The 18,999-nt window shown below is 34.1% G+C and overlaps 3 protein-coding genes across 3 annotated transcripts in view; 1 reads left to right on the forward strand and 2 right to left on the reverse strand.

The window, feature by feature from the left end:
• The window catches only part of LOC133204478 (uncharacterized), a 48,788-nt gene extending 29,906 nt beyond the window's left edge, over positions 1 to 18,882 (reverse strand). The window contains exons 1-10 of the mRNA XM_061340222.1: positions 18,806 to 18,882; positions 16,528 to 16,663; positions 15,892 to 16,006; positions 15,416 to 15,676; positions 14,265 to 14,385; positions 13,927 to 14,051; positions 12,409 to 12,510; positions 12,198 to 12,321; positions 5,900 to 6,069; positions 5,285 to 5,442 (exon numbers count right to left, since the gene is read on the reverse strand). Of these exons, the coding sequence (XP_061196206.1) occupies positions 5,285 to 5,442; positions 5,900 to 6,069; positions 12,198 to 12,321; positions 12,409 to 12,510; positions 13,927 to 14,051; positions 14,265 to 14,385; positions 15,416 to 15,676; positions 15,892 to 16,006; positions 16,528 to 16,645 (1,294 nt within the window). The 5' untranslated portion in view covers positions 16,646 to 16,663; positions 18,806 to 18,882. The remainder of the gene's footprint in view (positions 1 to 5,284; positions 5,443 to 5,899; positions 6,070 to 12,197; positions 12,322 to 12,408; positions 12,511 to 13,926; positions 14,052 to 14,264; positions 14,386 to 15,415; positions 15,677 to 15,891; positions 16,007 to 16,527; positions 16,664 to 18,805) is intronic.
• LOC133204470 (uncharacterized) lies at positions 705 to 3,807 on the reverse strand. The gene is made up of 2 exons (XM_061340211.1): positions 3,755 to 3,807; positions 705 to 1,453 (listed from the first exon to the last, which is right to left on the reverse strand). Exon 2 carries the CDS (start codon positions 1,397 to 1,399, stop codon positions 830 to 832), a length of 570 nt encoding a protein of 189 aa, XP_061196195.1. The 5' UTR covers positions 1,400 to 1,453; positions 3,755 to 3,807; the 3' UTR covers positions 705 to 829.
• On the forward strand, positions 1,482 to 4,819 carry LOC133204461 (uncharacterized). Its single transcript, XM_061340202.1, has 2 exons — positions 1,482 to 1,534; positions 3,836 to 4,819. The coding sequence occupies exon 2, from the start codon at positions 3,890 to 3,892 to the stop codon at positions 4,457 to 4,459; it is 570 nt and encodes a 189-aa protein (XP_061196186.1). The 5' UTR covers positions 1,482 to 1,534; positions 3,836 to 3,889; the 3' UTR covers positions 4,460 to 4,819.
• Positions 18,883 to 18,999: the final 117 nt, after the last annotated feature.

Genomic DNA, 18,999 nt, shown 5'->3' on the forward strand with positions numbered 1-18,999 from the left:
AAGTTTTCAATAACCTTCATTTTTTTATTTGGAAATTTGCGAATAGACTACGATAGGCAGATGTACGTGCAGTACATGGTCATCTCAGTAATTACGAGTAGTTTTTGTCATTCATTTATTTTAGTTATCACACTTTACTTTAATTCAAATCAGCAGACAATAACCTGCATTTGTTAAAAAGCTGTTTTAATAGCCAACGCTACATGTTCCATCAATCAAAACACATGGGTCATGGGTTTTGATTACCGGTGCATAACTAATGTTACTACATGTATTTGTTACCTGCATTATCATTTTTATTGACAGTTTGGCTTTAAAAAGTCTTTCAAATAGCTATTGAACTTGCTGAAGATATGGAAAGATATTATTTCATCGACCTAAATTAACACATTTATTACCGTCCAGTGGTTTTTCGCCATGATGTATTATCCCTTCGAAAAGATCTTGGGGTGTACATGCACTCATCGTAATAGCATAAAGGATGGTCATTCAACGTTTATAGTCAAGGACTTTTAATAACTGCACTTGTTTATATTATTCGTCAATTAATTATTAACTAAACGATATAAAAAAGATCACCAACACTTCGTGAGAATGCAGCAGTAAATTTATTTGGTTGACCGGTTTCGACCAGAGACAGTCGTCATCAGAACAAATATACATGAAATGATTATACATGAAGTAAAAATTGCGGACTACATTACTCTGTAAATAAAAAATGCAGACGTCATAACAACTTGCGGACTAGAATCTTTACATTAATAATTTAACAACCATAATTGTGTGAAATTGTCACAAAACTTTACATTACATTATTTATGCTTAATGATTAATTAAACAGTCCATAAATTCCGTGGATGGTTATTGTTCTATTTTTTAAGGACTCCGGTAATTCATCTTGGCAGACAGTTTTTGTAGATTCATTGGATGCGGACTTTACAGGTAAGGACTCCGGTAATTCATCTTGGCAGACAGTTTTTGTAGATTCATTGGATGCGGACTTTAATAGTGAACTTGCTTGATATTTGTTTGCTGGTTTAATTCTGAAGATAGGGGTCTTAGTTGATTTTGGGCGGCTCTCGAATGGCGGAACATATTTCTTCGGTTTCTCTGCTGTTTCACGTGGATTTGAACATGTAAATATTAAAGAATCACTGTATTCCGTTTGTGGATCCTTTATAATATGTCTCCTTACAACATCTTTACGGCAGTACGATTTTTTACATATCTCACAGTAATATCTTGTGATCGTTGGATTGTGGGTGAGATTGAAGTGTCTCTTTAAATTGCTTAAATCCTTGAATTTCCGTTCACATCTGTTGCAGGTGATGTTGGCTTTTGGTTGCGGATTATTTGGGTCATCTGGGTTTTTCCTCTTGGTGTATTTAACTTTAGCCATATTTCTGGTTAAGTCCTAGTGGATGTAAAGTTTTAAAGATGTGGATAAAGACCTCTTCTGTTCTTAAGCGTTGATTAATGTTGTTATTGATTTTTAATAGCGGCGTTATGGAAACATCCTGTATGCTATGTCATTGTGACGTATCTGATTGTGACGTTGTGGATTGTGCCGTGAAATGGCGGGACACGGGTTTGTGTTGATTTGCATTTTTGATGTCAGCGAAGTGTCCATACATGCGTTCTCTAAGGGAATTGCTCGTTTGTCCGATGTATTGGATAGAACATTTTTTACATGTGATTACGTAAATGACTGATGTGCTATTGCAGTTAAGGTTCTGTTTGATGGAATAAGTTTTTCCAGTTGAAGTAATACGGATACTGTTGGTTTTCCTGACAAATGGGCAGATTTTACAGTTCTCATAACACGGACTGCTTCCTTTACCTTCTGGAGTGGGGTTAAGGTTAGAATGGACTAAAATGCTTCTTAGGTTTGGGGGTCTTTTGTATGCTATTATAATTCTGTCCTTCAGATCACATGTGTCAGGTGATTGTTCTAGTATGGTTTTGTATTTGTTTATTATAGATCGAAAATCTGGATTCAAGTTATTAAAAGTTGTTACTAAAGGAATGACACGTTTGCTTGTAGATTTTTGGTTTCCAATGAATAAGTTATTTCGGTTATGTTTCCTGGCCTTCTCTATTGCGTGGTCTAGTATAGATGGTGGATAATTCCTTGCTAAAAACTGTTCTTTTAATTTTATTGTGTGTGCTTCGAAGTCTGTATCAGATGAGCATATGCGTCTAATTCTCAATGCTTGGCTAAATGGGATGCTTTTCAACATGTGCTTCGGGTGGTTAGAATTGAAGTGTAGATATAAGTGGGCATCCGTGGGTTTGGTATATAGCGTGGTTGATAATTCTCCAAGCTGGTTTATTCGCACTGTGGTATCAAGGAAATGGATCGCTTCTGTAGACTGTTCATAGATGAATTTGATAGTTTGATGGAAATCGTTTAGACGGCACATGAAGGTGTGTAGATCCTCGCTACTGTGTGTCCAAATAAAGAATATATCATCTATATATCTCCACCATATTAGTGGTTTCTGAACTGACTCTTGGAGGAATTTATTTTCTAATTGGTCCATGAATATAATTGCATAGTTAGGTGCACATTTTTTACCCATACTCGTTCCTTGAGTTTGTAAATAGTAATTGCCATTAAATTCGAAGCATGTTTTGGTTAAGATAAGATGTAGAAAACGGAGTATAATCCATGTTGGTACAGTAGGATTTTCTCTAGTATCGAGTGCTTGTTTGCTAGCTAGTATGCCATCTCGGTGTGGGATTGATGTGTAGAGAGAAGAGACATCTGCTGTGACCAGGATGCTATTCGCCGGAACTGTTCCCAACTTATTGATTTTTACTAGGAAATCATTTGTGTCCTTTATATATGATTTAATATTCTGTGCAAGAGGTTTGAGAAAATAATCAACTGTGGCTGATAGTTTTTCAGTGGGACCGCTCACTGCAGATACTATGGGGCGGCCAGGATTGCCTTGTTTGTGTATTTTCGGTAGCATATAGAAGACTGGGGTGCGTATTTGATTACTCTGCAGTTTATTAAATTTCAGTATCTCAGGTGGTATCAAGTGTTTGGTTTTTTGTAAAAATTCATTGATAGTTTTGATTATTTTTGGTATAATGTCCGTTTCTAATTGGGCGTAATTTTCTTGGTTGTAGAGTTGTCTGTGGGCTTCTGTTATGTAATCTTCTCGGTTCATAATGACTATAGCCCCACCTTTATCGGCAGGTTTAATAATAATATCGGAATTGTTTTTTAAAGTTGATATTGCGGAAAATTCTTCTCTTGAGAGGTTGCGATGCGGAGCTCTTTTTTCATTCGTTTGATTACACTGGTGGGTTATTATATTGATGAATGAGTCTAGGAACTGGTTTTTTCCACTGGGGGGTGTCCATCCTGATGAAATGTGGAATGGGTTAGGGTTATCATTTTCTATTTGGTCTTTGAAGTGTAAATTTAATCCAGAAGGTAAAGGAAGCAGTCCGTGTTATGAGAACTGTAAAATCTGCCCATTTGTCAGGAAAACCAACAGTATCCGTATTACTTCAACTGGAAAAACTTATTCCATCAAACAGAACCTTAACTGCAATAGCACATCAGTCATTTACGTAATCACATGTAAAAAATGTTCTATCCAATACATCGGACAAACGAGCAATTCCCTTAGAGAACGCATGTATGGACACTTCGCTGACATCAAAAATGCAAATCAACACAAACCCGTGTCCCGCCATTTCACGGCACAATCCACAACGTCACAATCAGATACGTCACAATGACATAGCATACAGGATGTTTCCATAACGCCGCTATTAAAAATCAATAACAACATTAATCAACGCTTAAGAACAGAAGAGGTCTTTATCCACATCTTTAAAACTTTACATCCACTAGGACTTAACCAGAAATATGGCTAAAGTTAAATACACCAAGAGGAAAAACCCAGATGACCCAAATAATCCGCAACCAAAAGCCAACATCACCTGCAACAGATGTGAACGGAAATTCAAGGATTTAAGCAATTTAAAGAGACACTTCAATCTCACCCACAATCCAACGATCACAAGATATTACTGTGAGATATGTAAAAAATCGTACTGCCGTAAAGATGTTGTAAGGAGACATATTATAAAGGATCCACAAACGGAATACAGTGATTCTTTAATATTTACATGTTCAAATCCACGTGAAACAGCAGAGAAACCGAAGAAATATGTTCCGCCATTCGAGAGCCGCCCAAAATCAACTAAGACCCCTATCTTCAGAATTAAACCAGCAAACAAATATCAAGCAAGTTCACTATTAAAGTCCGCATCCAATGAATCTACAAAAACTGTCTGCCAAGATGAATTACCGGAGTCCTTACCTGTAAAGTCCGCATCCAATGAATCTACAAAAACTGTCTGCCAAGATGAATTACCGGAGTCCTTAAAAAATAGAACAATAACCATCCACGGAATTTATGGACTGTTTAATTAATCATTAAGCATAAATAATGTAATGTAAAGTTTTGTGACAATTTCACACAATTATGGTTGTTAAATTATTAATGTAAAGATTCTAGTCCGCAAGTTGTTATGACGTCCGCATTTTTTATTTACAGAGTAACGTAGTCCGCAATTTTTACTTCATGTATAATCATTTCATGTATATTTGTTCTGATGACGACCGTCTCTGGTCGAAACCGGTCAACCAAATAAATTTACTGCTGCATTCTTACGAAGTGTTGGTGATCTGTTTCATATCGTTTAGTTTATAACTTTAGGTACAGACCCTATTGAATACCTTTTGGTATCCACACTTGAGAATCTTCCGCAATTTGAACCTCAGGGTGTTGGTCTCCAGTTTTTATTGTTTTGTAATTAATTATTAAATCTAACTATTTTATATAAACCTACCCTGTTGTTTGTGAAGTGAATACATAATGCTGATTAATGTCATTCTAGCTATGCTATGGATTAAATGGATATAGACAAGGGAGGTAACCTTTATTATATACCAATTCCAAAAATTCAACGAACCGTGATCATGTCAGAGGAGAGAAAAATGTGAAAATTACAACCGTGAAATTAATCCCCTATACAGTATCTCCCCTTTAAAGAGGACATGGCCCTTTCTTTAAACAAACTTGAATCCCCTTGACCCAAGAATGCTTCAAGGTAAGTTTGTTTGAATTTAGTTCTGGAGAAGTCGAAAATGTGAAACGTTAACAGACGGACAGATGATGGATGACAGGTTATCAGAAAAGTTCATTTGAACCTTCGGTTCAGGTGAGCTAAAAACAAAATGTGTAAAATGACTTGCACTTGATCATTTCCCAGAGTACACAGCAGTAGCTGTACATGTCAGATGCAAAACTTGGTGAACTTTCATTTATTATTTCTGGTGCCATCCAGTTGTATGCCACATCATCAGAATGATTAGATGAAACCGCACTTGTTTTTCCCATTTCACAACGATCACTTAAAAAATTTGTAAATGATGGATTATGTGTCATAATTCTTGTAATAGTAGTATAGTGGAGCCTCAATAATTTGGATGCCAACAATCCAGATGCTTCACCTTCCAGGAAGATTTTTTGGAACAAAATTTACTTTTTTATCTATCAATCACAAAGGGTCTGTTTCAGTAATAGGGACATTTCAATAATCTGTATAATATGCTTGGGAACACAAACATCTGGATTAGTGAGGCTTGAATGTATATTTGTGATTATCTTAGTGAAATAATGATTACATATACTAACAAAAACCCATTTTATGTTTCAGGTGTTAAATACATGCATGTACATATAAATGACTAACACTTCAGAGGTTTAACAAACAAACATTCTATTTACTATAAAATTTGAAACATTAAGTATACTTTATGCTAAAATTTGTATAATATTAATTTTAGTATTTGACAATAAATACATACCGTTCCATCATGTATTCAAAGTTGCCAAGCTTAGCTTGGTGTGGATTTATGATATTGATGGCATGTGATGTAACAAAACAGTGGATCAAGTTTTGTTCATGTAAAAACAACAAAGCATTGCAAATCTGTCTACACACATCAAGTATCTGGTTAGAGTGCATTTTTTCTACCTAGGAAAAAGAGAATTTTAAAAAAAATTGAGTATAGCTTATTTCAACAATAAAAAAAATATTACCACAAGGATACAATATAGGAGCATCCTTCAATGTTCAATGAGGTCTTACTTAAAAGAGTATGAAGAGCATAAAGATGTTAACCAAAGCCCTTACTGACAAGAAAATACAGAACTTCATGACAAACCGTTCAAGTATAACTAAGCCCCACTACTGGTGTAGAGCATGTGTTCAAGTGTATACAGTGGCCTTCAAGCAAGAATCGAACAGGTAAGTGAATATGGAAAACAAATTGTGTTTTTCAAACACTAATGCCCCCATTTGGCAACTCATGGCCAAAGTTAGTTTTTCAAAAGTAGGTCAAACTCCAAGGTCAAGGACATGACATCAAAAATGTTGGTACCCAAAGAAAGACGGTGTCACAAGAAATACACAGTCAAGTGAAATATGAAAACCATCAAAATGTTATGGCCAAGCTTAAAGCTAGGTTAAAGTTTTACAAAAGTAGGTGAAACTCCAAGGTCATGATGTCAAAAGAAAGGTCTCATCTCATCACAAAGAAAAGAAAATTGAAATAAGACAGCCTTTGCACCAACCATTCAAAAGTTATGGCCAAGAATACAGTTTGAGCGGACAAACAGACCTAAAACAATATGACCCCAAATGGAGGCACTGAAAAAGACATTTATGTAAACAATTTAAACATACTTATTTATTTATAATAACCAGCAAACATTGCCTATATAGGTAAACTTAGTTATCTCAAACACAGATATGTTGAATACCCCAGATATGTCGAAGTTGTTTGCCAGCTAGGTGCATGGCCATCCTTAAAAGCACAGTCAGTTGAATTTCACACCTTTCTAAACCAGATAACCCTTCATCGATTGAAAATTTGAGGTCCATAAAACAACCAGTTTATTTATCAAATTTATTTTTTCAGATGACCCAATTAAGCCATTTCACTAATAAATTAATGACACAAAAATTGATCGACAGCTTTGTATATATAATCTTAAATCGGTGTCTGTTGATCTTTTATAAACAAAATCACAGTCCTTTCATCCTAACTGCATTTAACAATACATGTTTGGAACTTTATTAAATATTTCTAGAAAATGAAAACACCAAAGTTTAAAGGCATCTGATTGAATAAAATTCATTTTTATCATCGAATCACACCATATCACAAGACAACGCACTGTGATTAGCAATCTGTTGAAGGACCTTGTTTAAATCCCAGGGGATAGTTTGATCATCTGGTTGTTGTAAAACAAGAGGCCCAAGGGCCTTGAATTGCTCTTCTGATAAACTGTACAACCTATCACTTCTATTTGAAGCCTATAAGTATTCTGTATACATGTATTTAGATAAAGCCTTGAAATTCCAAAGGTAGGTGATCATGACCTACATTTTAGATAAAACACTCTGAGAACCCAAGATGATTCTAAGCCAATTATTACCTGAGAGTAGGTCATAGTGACCTACTTATCACTTCTCCGAGGACCCAAGATGCATCAAGTAAGTTTGATGATTCTAAGCCAATTAATACCTAAAATATTTTAAAAATTATAACCATAAAATTTCAAAAGTAGGTCAAGGTGACCTACTTTTCAGATGACATACTTTGAGGACCCAAGATGCATCAACTGACAAAGTTTGTTGATTCTAAGCCAATAAGTACCTGATATATTTAAAAAAAGCTGAAAAAAATTCAAAAGTAGGTCACAGTGACCTACATTTCAGTCAACTTACTCCGAGGACTCAAGATGCATCAACTGACAAAGTTTGATGATTCTAAGCTAATTAGTACCCGAAATATTTCATTATAGCCATATAAATTGAAAAAGTAGGTCACGGTGACCTACTTTTCAGTAGACGTACTCCGAGGACCCAAAAGCTTCAACTGACAAAGTCTGATGATTCTAAGTCAAATAGTACCCAAAAAAAATATTAAATACAGCCATAAAATTTCAAAAGTAGGTCACAATGACCTACTTTCCAGTTGTAATACTCTGAGGACCTAAAATGCATCAACTGATGAAGTTTGATGATTCTAAGCCAATTTGTACCTGAAATATTTAATTAAAGCCATAAATTTTCAAAAAGTAGGTCATGGTGACCTAATTTTCAGTAGACGTACTCCGAAGACCCAAGATGCATCAACTGAAAAAGATTGATGATTCTTAGCCAATTAGTACCCAAAATATTTAATTATAGTCATATAAATTGAAAAGTAGGTCACGGTGACCTACTTTTCAGTCGACCTACTCTGAGGACCCAAGATACATCAACTGACAAATTTTGATGATTCTAAGCAAAATATTACCTGATAAAATATTAAATACAGCCATAAATTTCAAAAGTAGGTCAAGGTGACCTACTTTTCAGTTGTCATACTCCAAGGACCCAAGATGCATCAACTGACAAAGTTTGATGATTCTAAGCCAATTAGTATCTGAAATATTTAATGAAAGCCATAAATTTTCAAAAGTAGGTCACGGTGTCCTACTTTTTAGTCGACTTACTCCGAAGACCCAAGATGCATCAACTGACAAAGTTTGATGATTCTAAGCCAATTAGTACCCGAAATATTTAATTATAGTCATATAAATTAAAAAGTAGGTCACGGTGACCTACTCTGAGGACCTAAGATACATCAACTGACAAATTTTGATGATTCTAAGCCAAATAGTATCCTAAAAATTTCAATATAGCCATAAAATTTCAAAAGTAGGACACAGTGACCTACTTTTCAGTTGACATTTTTTGAGGACCCAAAATGCATCAACTTACAAAGTTTTATGATCATAGGTCTTAAAATGTCCAAATTATGCCTCTAAAATGCTATGAAATCGAATGCCTGCAAAGTAAAAGTAGGTCACTGTGACCTACTTTTAAATAAATGTTTTATGGCCTCAAGATGCATCATCTTACAAGATTTAATGATTCTAAACCTCTCAGTATTCAAATTAATGACCTTAGTTGTTTTGAAAAAGATTAGCCATAAAATTCAAATAGTAGGTCAAGGTGACCTACTTTTAGTTGACCTACTCCGAGGAACCAAGATGCATCAACTGACAAAGTTTGATGATCATCGGCCTTAAAATGTTCACAATATGCCTCTAAATCATTTTGAAAAAGATTGGCTGCAAAATTTAAAAAGTAGGTTACAGTGACCTACTTTTGAGTCAACATGATATGAGGTCCTTTAAATGCATCAACTGACAAGATTTAATGATCCTAGTCCTTGTAGTAAGCAAAATATCAACATTTTAATAAAATGTAATTTTTGGTCAACTTTGAAGTGACCTGAGACCATGCCCTTTGCCCCAGGGTGATGCCTTGAACAATTTTTAATCTACAACATATCCTCATCCTTTTGTGTAAGTTTGGTGATAATCTGCCCAATGGTTCTTGAGAAGAAGACTTTTTAACAATCAGTACTTTTGTTTCTATTTTCCTAATTATCTCCCCTTGTTTAAGGGTCACAACCCTAGTTTTAGTATAAATGGGAGCCCTTGTGCCAAGGATACCCTGTGACAAATTTGACAATAATTGGCCAAGGGGTTCTTGAGCTATGGCCCATATTCTAAAAAGTTTATGCACACTGCACAAATGGCCATAGCATTAGCTCTTTGAGCCTCTGGCTCAGAAGAGCTAACAAGAGGCCCAGGGGCCACATCGCTCACCTGAGCACTGTGGCTAGGAAAAAAGAAAAAAATCAGTTTAGTTTTGAAAAGCTTAAATGCATAACTGGTCCCAACCTACCCCAAAAAGGGAGTGGGGGGTATGATTTGAACAAAATTAAATCTACACTTACTAATGATGCTTACGTAATTCTTTGACTAACTGTGGCATTTTTCTCTACAAGTTTGAACTTTCATTGTGGCCCAACCCTACCCCTGGAGGTCATGATTTGAACAAACTTGAATCTACACTATCTGAGGATGCTTCCATATAAATATGACAAACAGTGGCTTTGCTGTTCTTGAGAATATTTTTAGAAGATTTTTCCTATATATTCCTATGTAAAACTTTGATCGTTCATTATGGCCCCACCCTAGCCCCGGGGGTCATGATTTGAACAAACTTTAATCTACACCGCCTGAAGATGCTTCCACATAAATATAACCAATCATAGCTTTGCTGTTCTTGAGAAGATTTTTGAAGATTTTTCCTATATACACCTATGTTAAACTTTGATCGTCCATTGTGGCCCCACCCTATCCCTGGGGGTCATGATTTAAACAAGCTTGAATCTACACCACCTGAGGATGCTTCCACATAAATATAACCAATCATAGCTTTGCTGTTCTTGAGAAGTATTTTGAAGATTTTTCCTATATACACCTATGTTGAACTTTGATCGTCCATTGGGCCCCACCCTACCCCTGGGGGTCATGATTTAAACAAGCTTGAATCTACACCACCTGAGGATGCTTCCACATAAATATGACCAATCATAGCTTTGCTGTTCTTGAGAAGAAGATTTTTGAAGATTTTTTTCTATATATTCCTACGTAAAACTTTGATCGTCCATTGTGGCCCCACCCTAGCCCCGGGGTCATGATTTGAACAAACTTGAACCCACTCCACCTGAGGATGCTTCCACATAAATATTACCAATCATTGCTTTGCTGTTCTTGAGAAGAAGATTTTTGAAGATTTTTCCTATATATTCCTATGTAAAACTTTGATCCCCCATTGTGGCCCCACCCTACCCCCGGGGGTCATGATTTGAACAAACTTGAATCTACACTACCTGACAATAATTCACATGAGTTTCATCTTTCCTAGCCCATTGGTTCTTGAGGAGAAGATTTTTCAATAATGCAATTAATTTTTTGCTATTTAGTAATTATCTCCCTTTGGAGGAGGGCGTGGCCCTTCATTTGAACAAACTTGAATCCCCTTCACCCAAGGATACTTTGTGCCAAGTTTGGTTGAAATTGGCCCAGTAGTTCTGGAGAAGAAGATGAAAATGTGAAAAGTTTACGACAACAACGCCAACGACAACACCAACGACGACGACAGACAACGGACAAATTACGATCAGAAAAGCTCACTTGAGCCTTCGGCTCAGGTGAGTTAAAAAGTAAATGAACAGTTCACATTAATGAAACAAAGTATCATGTATCAGGGGTAAAAAGAATATCCTGACTTAAGCCACCATTCCCAAAAATTACAAATTTCTGTCAATACATCAACATGATTAAAAAATCTCTATGTTTATTTTATTTCTCATGTTTGTGTATAAAAATATTAATGCTTTACAATGTTAGGTTTAAATATTCATTTCTTGATTAAATAATGTGCAACAGATTTTTTTTTAAATTTGATCCAGCATTTAACCATCTATAATGAAGGTTATCGTATCTGGTTTTCAGTTTATATTAAGCGCCGTATGCAACATCCTACGCTGGCTGTATTGCAATCTCAAGACCCAATACATGCATGTTAACTTCACTGCTTTACTTTTGTTTTACTTTGGTAGCCATTGTTGAAACCACTGGGTCAAAAAATCTTAGGGTTTTTTGGGTTTTTTTAGATACATGTATTGCGTGATTTGAACTGGGAGCATTCAAATGCTTTTTTTGGGTACTAATATTAACAAAGCACATTGTTGACATTGGTTATGATAAATCACGTTCTTGACATTGGTTATTATAAATTTCGTTGACATCCCTGCTAAGAAAAAGGGAGATAGTATTCTAGAATCTGGATGAAAACTATTGACATCTTTCATAAAAGTAAAAAAAAGGGGAACCAGCATTCATTTAATTCTTTTTTTGCATCTGAACTTTAATTACTTTTGGTCATCTTGAGTGATCTATTTTTATTTAATGAAATACAAACAAGTTTTAAATCTGAGCTGGTTAATGTCATTATTTGTTCCCCTATTTAGTGACTAAATGAACACTGACAATCCAGCTTCCAGGCTGTATCAACAAAAAATCACTCCTGTTAAGGATAAAGCAGCCACTCAAAGCTAGAGCGATGAGTACAATGATCATAATTTTTAAGCAATTAAGCTGGATAATGGTTGAACCTTATAAAACCTCAAACCAATATGACATTCACAATTAATAAAATGCACATTTCCAGCATTTAATGATGCATACCTTTTGGTGTAAGTGGTAATACAGGGAACCATAAGCTACACTTTCAAACACCAAAACAATACCATCCAGGTTGTTGGTCTGACAGATACCCATCAACAGCAGCAGATTGGGATGTCTTAATTTTCTGCAACACAATTTTTTAATGAATAATGTGCCTTAAAATTTACAATATACTTGGATATGTGTGTAAATTTAAATGCACTGGGTTTACCCCATATAGTCAGCTTCTTTGATCAACAAGTCAACCTCTGTTCCAGCTTCCACATCTCTATGTAATCTCTTTGCAGTAACTTTTGTGTGTTTCCAAAGCATGCTAAAAAAGGGCCACATTCTTTTGTTATTTACAGTAGTACATTTATTTATCCTTCAGAAAATTAGACATTAAACTAGCTGACTTACATGTAGCTAGGTAGGATACAAATTCTATTGATTAGGCCTAAAAAAAAAAATTGTGTGTTTCGGGTAACCCGACCTAACCTATAAAAATGTGCCGATCCTAACATTTTTTTCGATGTCCGTATTTATCCGATTAAAATTCCTATTATTTCTATGTAAAATCCGTTTTTATCAGAATATTTTTTTCTCGTTCCTAAGAAACCTCTTTAAAACGCTTAGGCTTTCAGTGAACATTATCGATATTTAAATCAACATGCAAGCATTTTATGACGGGTCCGAGAGCATGGAATGGGAAATCTTTTCGATAATTTTACACTGATATTTCTATAATTTAAAAGTTTTGTGACATAGCTGAAATGGTATTGGCTTGTTACGTTCCGACTATGTGTTCGACCCGCGTGATTTCGTACCTGAGTTGCGTATGTATAAGCCAACGTGTGTGTATACAAGCACACAGGTGAACGTATGAACCAACGTACACTTGTGTGTACAAACACACAGGTGTGTAGGAAACATACTGGTGTATGGTAGCTGTCAGTAGAGAGTAAATGGCTTAATAGATGTACGTGTCAATTAGATTGATTCTGTCATACAAACAGCACGAATAATGAATAAGTGCTTAAAATATTTTCTATCTAAGTATCTTTCAAAAAGATTTTTCTTAAAATCATAGATTTTGATGAATTTGTGTTAGAATAATTAAGATGGGTTTTTTTTTCATAAAACAAAGCCTGTTTGAATGTTTTGGAAAGAAGTAAACAATATTACTAGATAATTAACATTAACACAATTATAGCCTTCTTTGAATATCGAAAACCTAGGTTCACTGGTAAAAAAATATTATTGCTTCAAAATTACAATAATGAATTGTATAAATAAAGATGATATTGTTCAGAATTCAAACTGCATACGAAATGCAAATACATGTATAATATTTTTGACCAAGTTTCAGACTATTGTTACAAATCTTGCGTACCCACAACTTGACAATTAAGGGTCGAACTCATATTTGGAACTTAACCACTCGCATTTACTGAAATGAAGAGAAAATGGAAAAAAAATAAAATGATATGAAACTCTGTAAAATTTAGTTGTCTGATGTTTTTCAAACATGTTGGAGTTAAATACAATATAAAATTATATTCTCATTATTTTCTATTAACATTTCAGTGGTCATAAATAAAAAAAAAATTCAAAAAAAAAAAAATTCCCTACCTACCTACCCCAATTTTTTCATCAGTGTTACCCGAAACACACAATTTTTTTTTTAGGCCTTATGTAAACTTCCAAACCATCTTTCAAATGCGTTTTTATAACATTATCTTGAAGTAACCTCTGCATCACTATATTTGGTCCATTGTCATAGGTTGTTCCATCTGCATCATGTATCAACACATTGTCACTTACTAGAGGAATGGTACTCACGAAACCACCACAAGTATCATGATCAAGGTAAACCTTGAAAATAGAGATAAACTGTTGTCAAAATATCAGTTTCTTACTCATCTTTTGAAATAATTGACATTAGCTACTAAATATTTCCTTTCCTTTATTTTGTCTTCAGTTATGTTCTAAATTCTCAGTGTCATTCAGATCAAGCTTGTAAAAAATCATTCACAAATGTCTACTTATATAATTTAAAACAAGCCTTCTTCAATATTTTTAAAGTACCTTTCCATATCCGAGACTAGCAGAACTTTTCAGATCATCAAGATTCACACTAGACTGGCCTCTGATTCTTTCATTAAACATTCTTACCACTGGGTTATTTCTAATGCGGGCAATGACTCTGCTTGAACAACAAATTTAAGAAGAGCTAGAAAAGAATACCCTATAGTCTTCTAAACATGTCTCCTTGAAAACATACACATTCTAAATAGATAATTTTGAGAGTGCTGTGCACTGTACAGGATCAGGTCTTTTAATTATTTAAATTAGGCTTTAAATTATTATTGCAGCCATTGTCAATAACCAGAAATGAGACCTACAATGCAATTGAACAACACTAACCATAGCTGTCTTGCTCTAATGTAGAAATTTAATACTCAATATATAAAATCAATAAATTTCAATTCTCTCATTGTACATAATGAAATAATACATAATTAGGAATCTGGACCAAATAGAATCCATGCAGCTGTTTTGAAAACTAGCATTTTGATCTAATTGGAGACTTTTTCTTACAAATAAGTTTTGGTTGTTTTTTTTCATCAACATGCTATCTAGTTTTCACAGAAACAGCAAATAATTGGAATTTTTCTAAGTCCAAGGGGCATAACTCTGTCAAAAATTGCTCGATTGTACCCAAAACAGAACCTGACCTAGATATTCTTATGATGAATCTGTATACCAAATTTCATTTCAGTATGTGCAACCTCTGTGAAGAAAATGAACAGAAACTGCAAATAATTGGAGTTTTTCTAAGTCCAAGGGGCATAACTCTGTCAAAAATCGTTCGATCATACCCAAAACAAAACTTGAAGTAGATATTCTTATGATAAATCTGTATACCAAATTTCATTTCAGTATATGCAACCGCTGTGAAGAAAATGAACGGAAACTGTTGGTGGACCGACCGACAGACATCAACAAAGCAATAATTGCCCTCCCTTCTTCGAAGGGGGGCATAAAAATACTTAACAAGATCTAGAAGAAAATAAGAATCAACTGATATCTCTCAGAATTTTCTCAACTTCCTCAATTTCAATGTAATTAAGTTTTACTGTACTTGTAACGAACTAAAATTAATTTACTAGAATAGTTGTAATTTACAAGAGCATCTAAGTCCAAAACAGAAACAATTGACATCACTCTTGATATACCTATTTCCATGTTCGTTGTGTGTTGTATCCCGAAAATCATGGCCAGATTTTGTCAATGCAAACAACCTTGTTTTTTCTAAAAACTCAATCATTCTCAGTCTCTTTTTGTGGTTAGGCTGCATTAATGCCCAGTCTTTTGTTGTGCGACCATCTTTATCATGTAGTCGGAGATCTCCATTATGAGACAGTAGTTTTGAGAGGATTTCCAAATTTCCACAAAGAGCTGCGACATGCACAGGGGTTGCCCCACTATTACTTTTCCTAAAATAAGGAGGGAAAACTTTTAAAATCTAAGCTCAAATAATTTCACTTTACTTCTTGTGTCAAGTATATGTCATTACATACAAGTGAGATACAGTCATCTACACAAATTAAATCAAGAACTTATACATGAAAGGAAAATAAAACTCTACTTCCTACACTTTTATTTATTTTCTTTAACTCTCCAAAATTGTTATAAAATAAAAAAAAATTACTCATTTGGATTTGCTCCATTGCTAAGCAAGACATCAACTGTTCCTTCCTGATTTTCATAGCAAGCACAAAAGAGGGCTGTTTGTCCAAGACTGTTTGGATAATCAACTGAAATGCCTAACAGAATAAACGTGCTATTACACATCTGAATTAAGTTTTGCATCCTGATATATCTATATACACTGGATGCTAATTCTTCTATAGCTATGAAGACTGCTAGGCAGTGATGCTTATCCTTGTATAACTCCTCATTGTCTTGCAAAGTAAGCTGTATCTATTAAGATACTGGTGTGAAACAATGAAGACATTAAAATACATGTGCATACACAGATCTAATTAGATCTGTTTATTCTAGTAAAACTCAAGTGCCAAATCAGGTCAGCATTCACTCAATGCTTCCTCTCATAGTGAAGCTAAATAATTCAGTGAGGCAAAGGGACATGACTTTTGCTGTGAACTTGTCTAACCCTCAAAATCATAGAAGACCATGTCAAAAGTAAGTAAAAAACATTATTGTATACATGTACTAGCTTATTTTTTTTTTTAATTTTTATTACATTCATTCATCCAATGAAAATTTTGTGTGCAGAATCTAAGGACTCAATGTTATATTCATGAACATGCACTAGTTCCTATACCTGTGGCTAAAATTTTCTTCAATCTCTTTCTATTGCCATGTTTTGCAGCTGTGTGCAAATCATTGCCGAGTTTGTCGTTGGGATCCATTCTTCCAATCTGAACTGCATCTGTTGCCATTTTATTTTTGTATAATTTCTTTAAAAAAAGAAAAGAATTTTATCTATTAATTCATCTCACCAATTTGTATCAGCATTATGTGTTTAGATAAAATTATCTTGAATAGTTTCTTTGAAACTGAGCTAAACAAAAACTAAAGAAAAGTGAGGTCAAGGTAAAAGGAAAAGTCAAGGTAAAAAATGTTGATGCAGTCGAACAACTCTCATCAATATGTATCAGCATATGAAGCTTGATAAAAATATCTTGGATAGTTTCTTGGAAACTGAGCTATACACAAATTTAAGAAAAGTGAAGTCAGGGTCAAAGGAAAAGTCAAGGTCCAAAAATGTTGATGGAGTTGAATAGCTCTCATCAATATGTATCAGTATATGAAGTTTGATAAAAATAATTATCTTGAAAGTTTTTTTTTTTTTTTTTTTTTTTTTGCAAACTGACTCGCTAAAGCGCAAAGCATGATGAATGGACAAATGGAAGAACAGAAAGACAGACATGACAAACACTATATGCCCCAGCCATATTCATGGCAGCTAGGGTATAATAAAACAATAACATTAGATAAATTTTTTTGCAAATCATTATGAAGGTTTCGTACAACACAATTTGATCCTTGGGCCTGGTCCCTCCAGATTAGGAAAAGTTATGAATATTTATCAACTATTGACAAATTAGACCTCTAGTATAAACATTTATACTAAACGTAATTCCTTCAGGACCTCCTGGAAGTCCATATATGTACTTTATATAGGTCGAAAACAGTTACAAGATCTGAAGATGCTTTTAAATTTTTTCAAAGAAAACTGCACCCTCCTAATGTGACGGCTATGGCATGCCAATTTCACAAAAATTAGCGAAACTTAGTTTCACAGTTGATAAACTAGGTTTATCGACTGTAAACTATAGTTTACAAACCGTGAACTATAGTTAACGATTCGTTAACTATAGTTTACGAATACTAATCTAAGTTTATCTTTCTGTAATTTAACGTTAACAATAAATTTTGTTGATAAACATAGATTCACATCTGTAAACTACAATTTACAATCGTGAACTATAGTTAAGAGTTGTTAATCATAGTTTCACAAATCGTGAAACTATATTTATTAGATAAACTATGTTTTACATTTGTTAATTATAGTTTTCGGTTGTAAACTATAGTTTAGAGTTGTGAAATATAGTTTCACAGAAAATTATGCATCTCCGATACAAAATCCGAGATTCTGTTTGTAAACTGTGTTTCTCAAATGTAAAACTATATTTATCACAATTTTGTGAATTCGGCACCTTAAATATCCGTTAACTATAGTTTACAATCGTAAACTATAATTAACATTCGTTAACTATAGTTAAGAGTTGTAAACCATAGTTTACAAATTGTGAAACCGAATTTATTAGATAAAGTATGTTTTGCAATTGCTAATGATTGTTTTCGGTGCTAATTATAGTTTATGCTTCTGAAACATAGATTATCGTGTTAACTATGGTTTGCAGATGTGAAATATAGATCAACGTCGTTAACTATAGTTTACAATCCGTAAACTATAGTTTACAGTCGATAAACCTAGTTTATCGACTGTGAAACTAGGTTTAGCTCATTTTTGTGAATTTGGCGTGCCATAGACGGCATATATGATATAAATGAAGTGAACATAAATAACCTAGATTATATATTATTTTATTAGCTGACACATATTTAATCTTTTTGAGCTCTGATTTTTAATATTTTTATATATAATATACAAGTTTGCAATAAATCAACGTAATAATCTTTCTTTCTTTTTAGGAAATGTATTCTAATAATAATTTGAGCAAATGAAGCAAATCTCTCATCGTGGAATCTTCTCAAGAAAAATCCTTAACATGACATGTTAAGGATTTTTCTTGAGAAGATTCCAACTTCTTCGGGTTCTTATTATTTTCGGGATACAAAGTCGCTGGATTGGTAGCCCTCAATTCTGACGTATTTCAGGTTTTATTCACGAATTAGACATTTGACTTGCCTTTCAACGTTTCAGGTCAAATATCCAAATCTGGAATAAGGCACGGAAAATGTTAGATATCTATAGGCCTATATGACATGGCAAACTTCAGCTGTTCAGTCAATCAGTGGTCCATAAATATTTAACTTCGAAACATTGACAGAGGAATGTCAGAATAACTTACCTAGCAAGCTCCAATATAACCCATGTTAAGCATCGCTAAAGAGTCAAATCCTCAAAAGCTGGAATCGTAAATCATTTTTCAAACAATTTCACCTTATTTACAAGTTTACAGACGACAGTCTTATTTCCATGCATTTTCGCGCGAAATGTCATTCGGAACTCCTTGAGACTCATAGTTACTGTAAAGCTTTACCT

The sequence above is a fragment of the Saccostrea echinata genome, unplaced genomic scaffold, assembly GCF_033153115.1.
Source record: "Saccostrea echinata isolate AGI-Se365-2 ecotype Australia unplaced genomic scaffold, CSIRO_AGI_Sech_v1 ptg000002l, whole genome shotgun sequence".
Classification (NCBI taxonomy): Eukaryota; Metazoa; Mollusca; class Bivalvia; order Ostreida; family Ostreidae; genus Saccostrea; species Saccostrea echinata.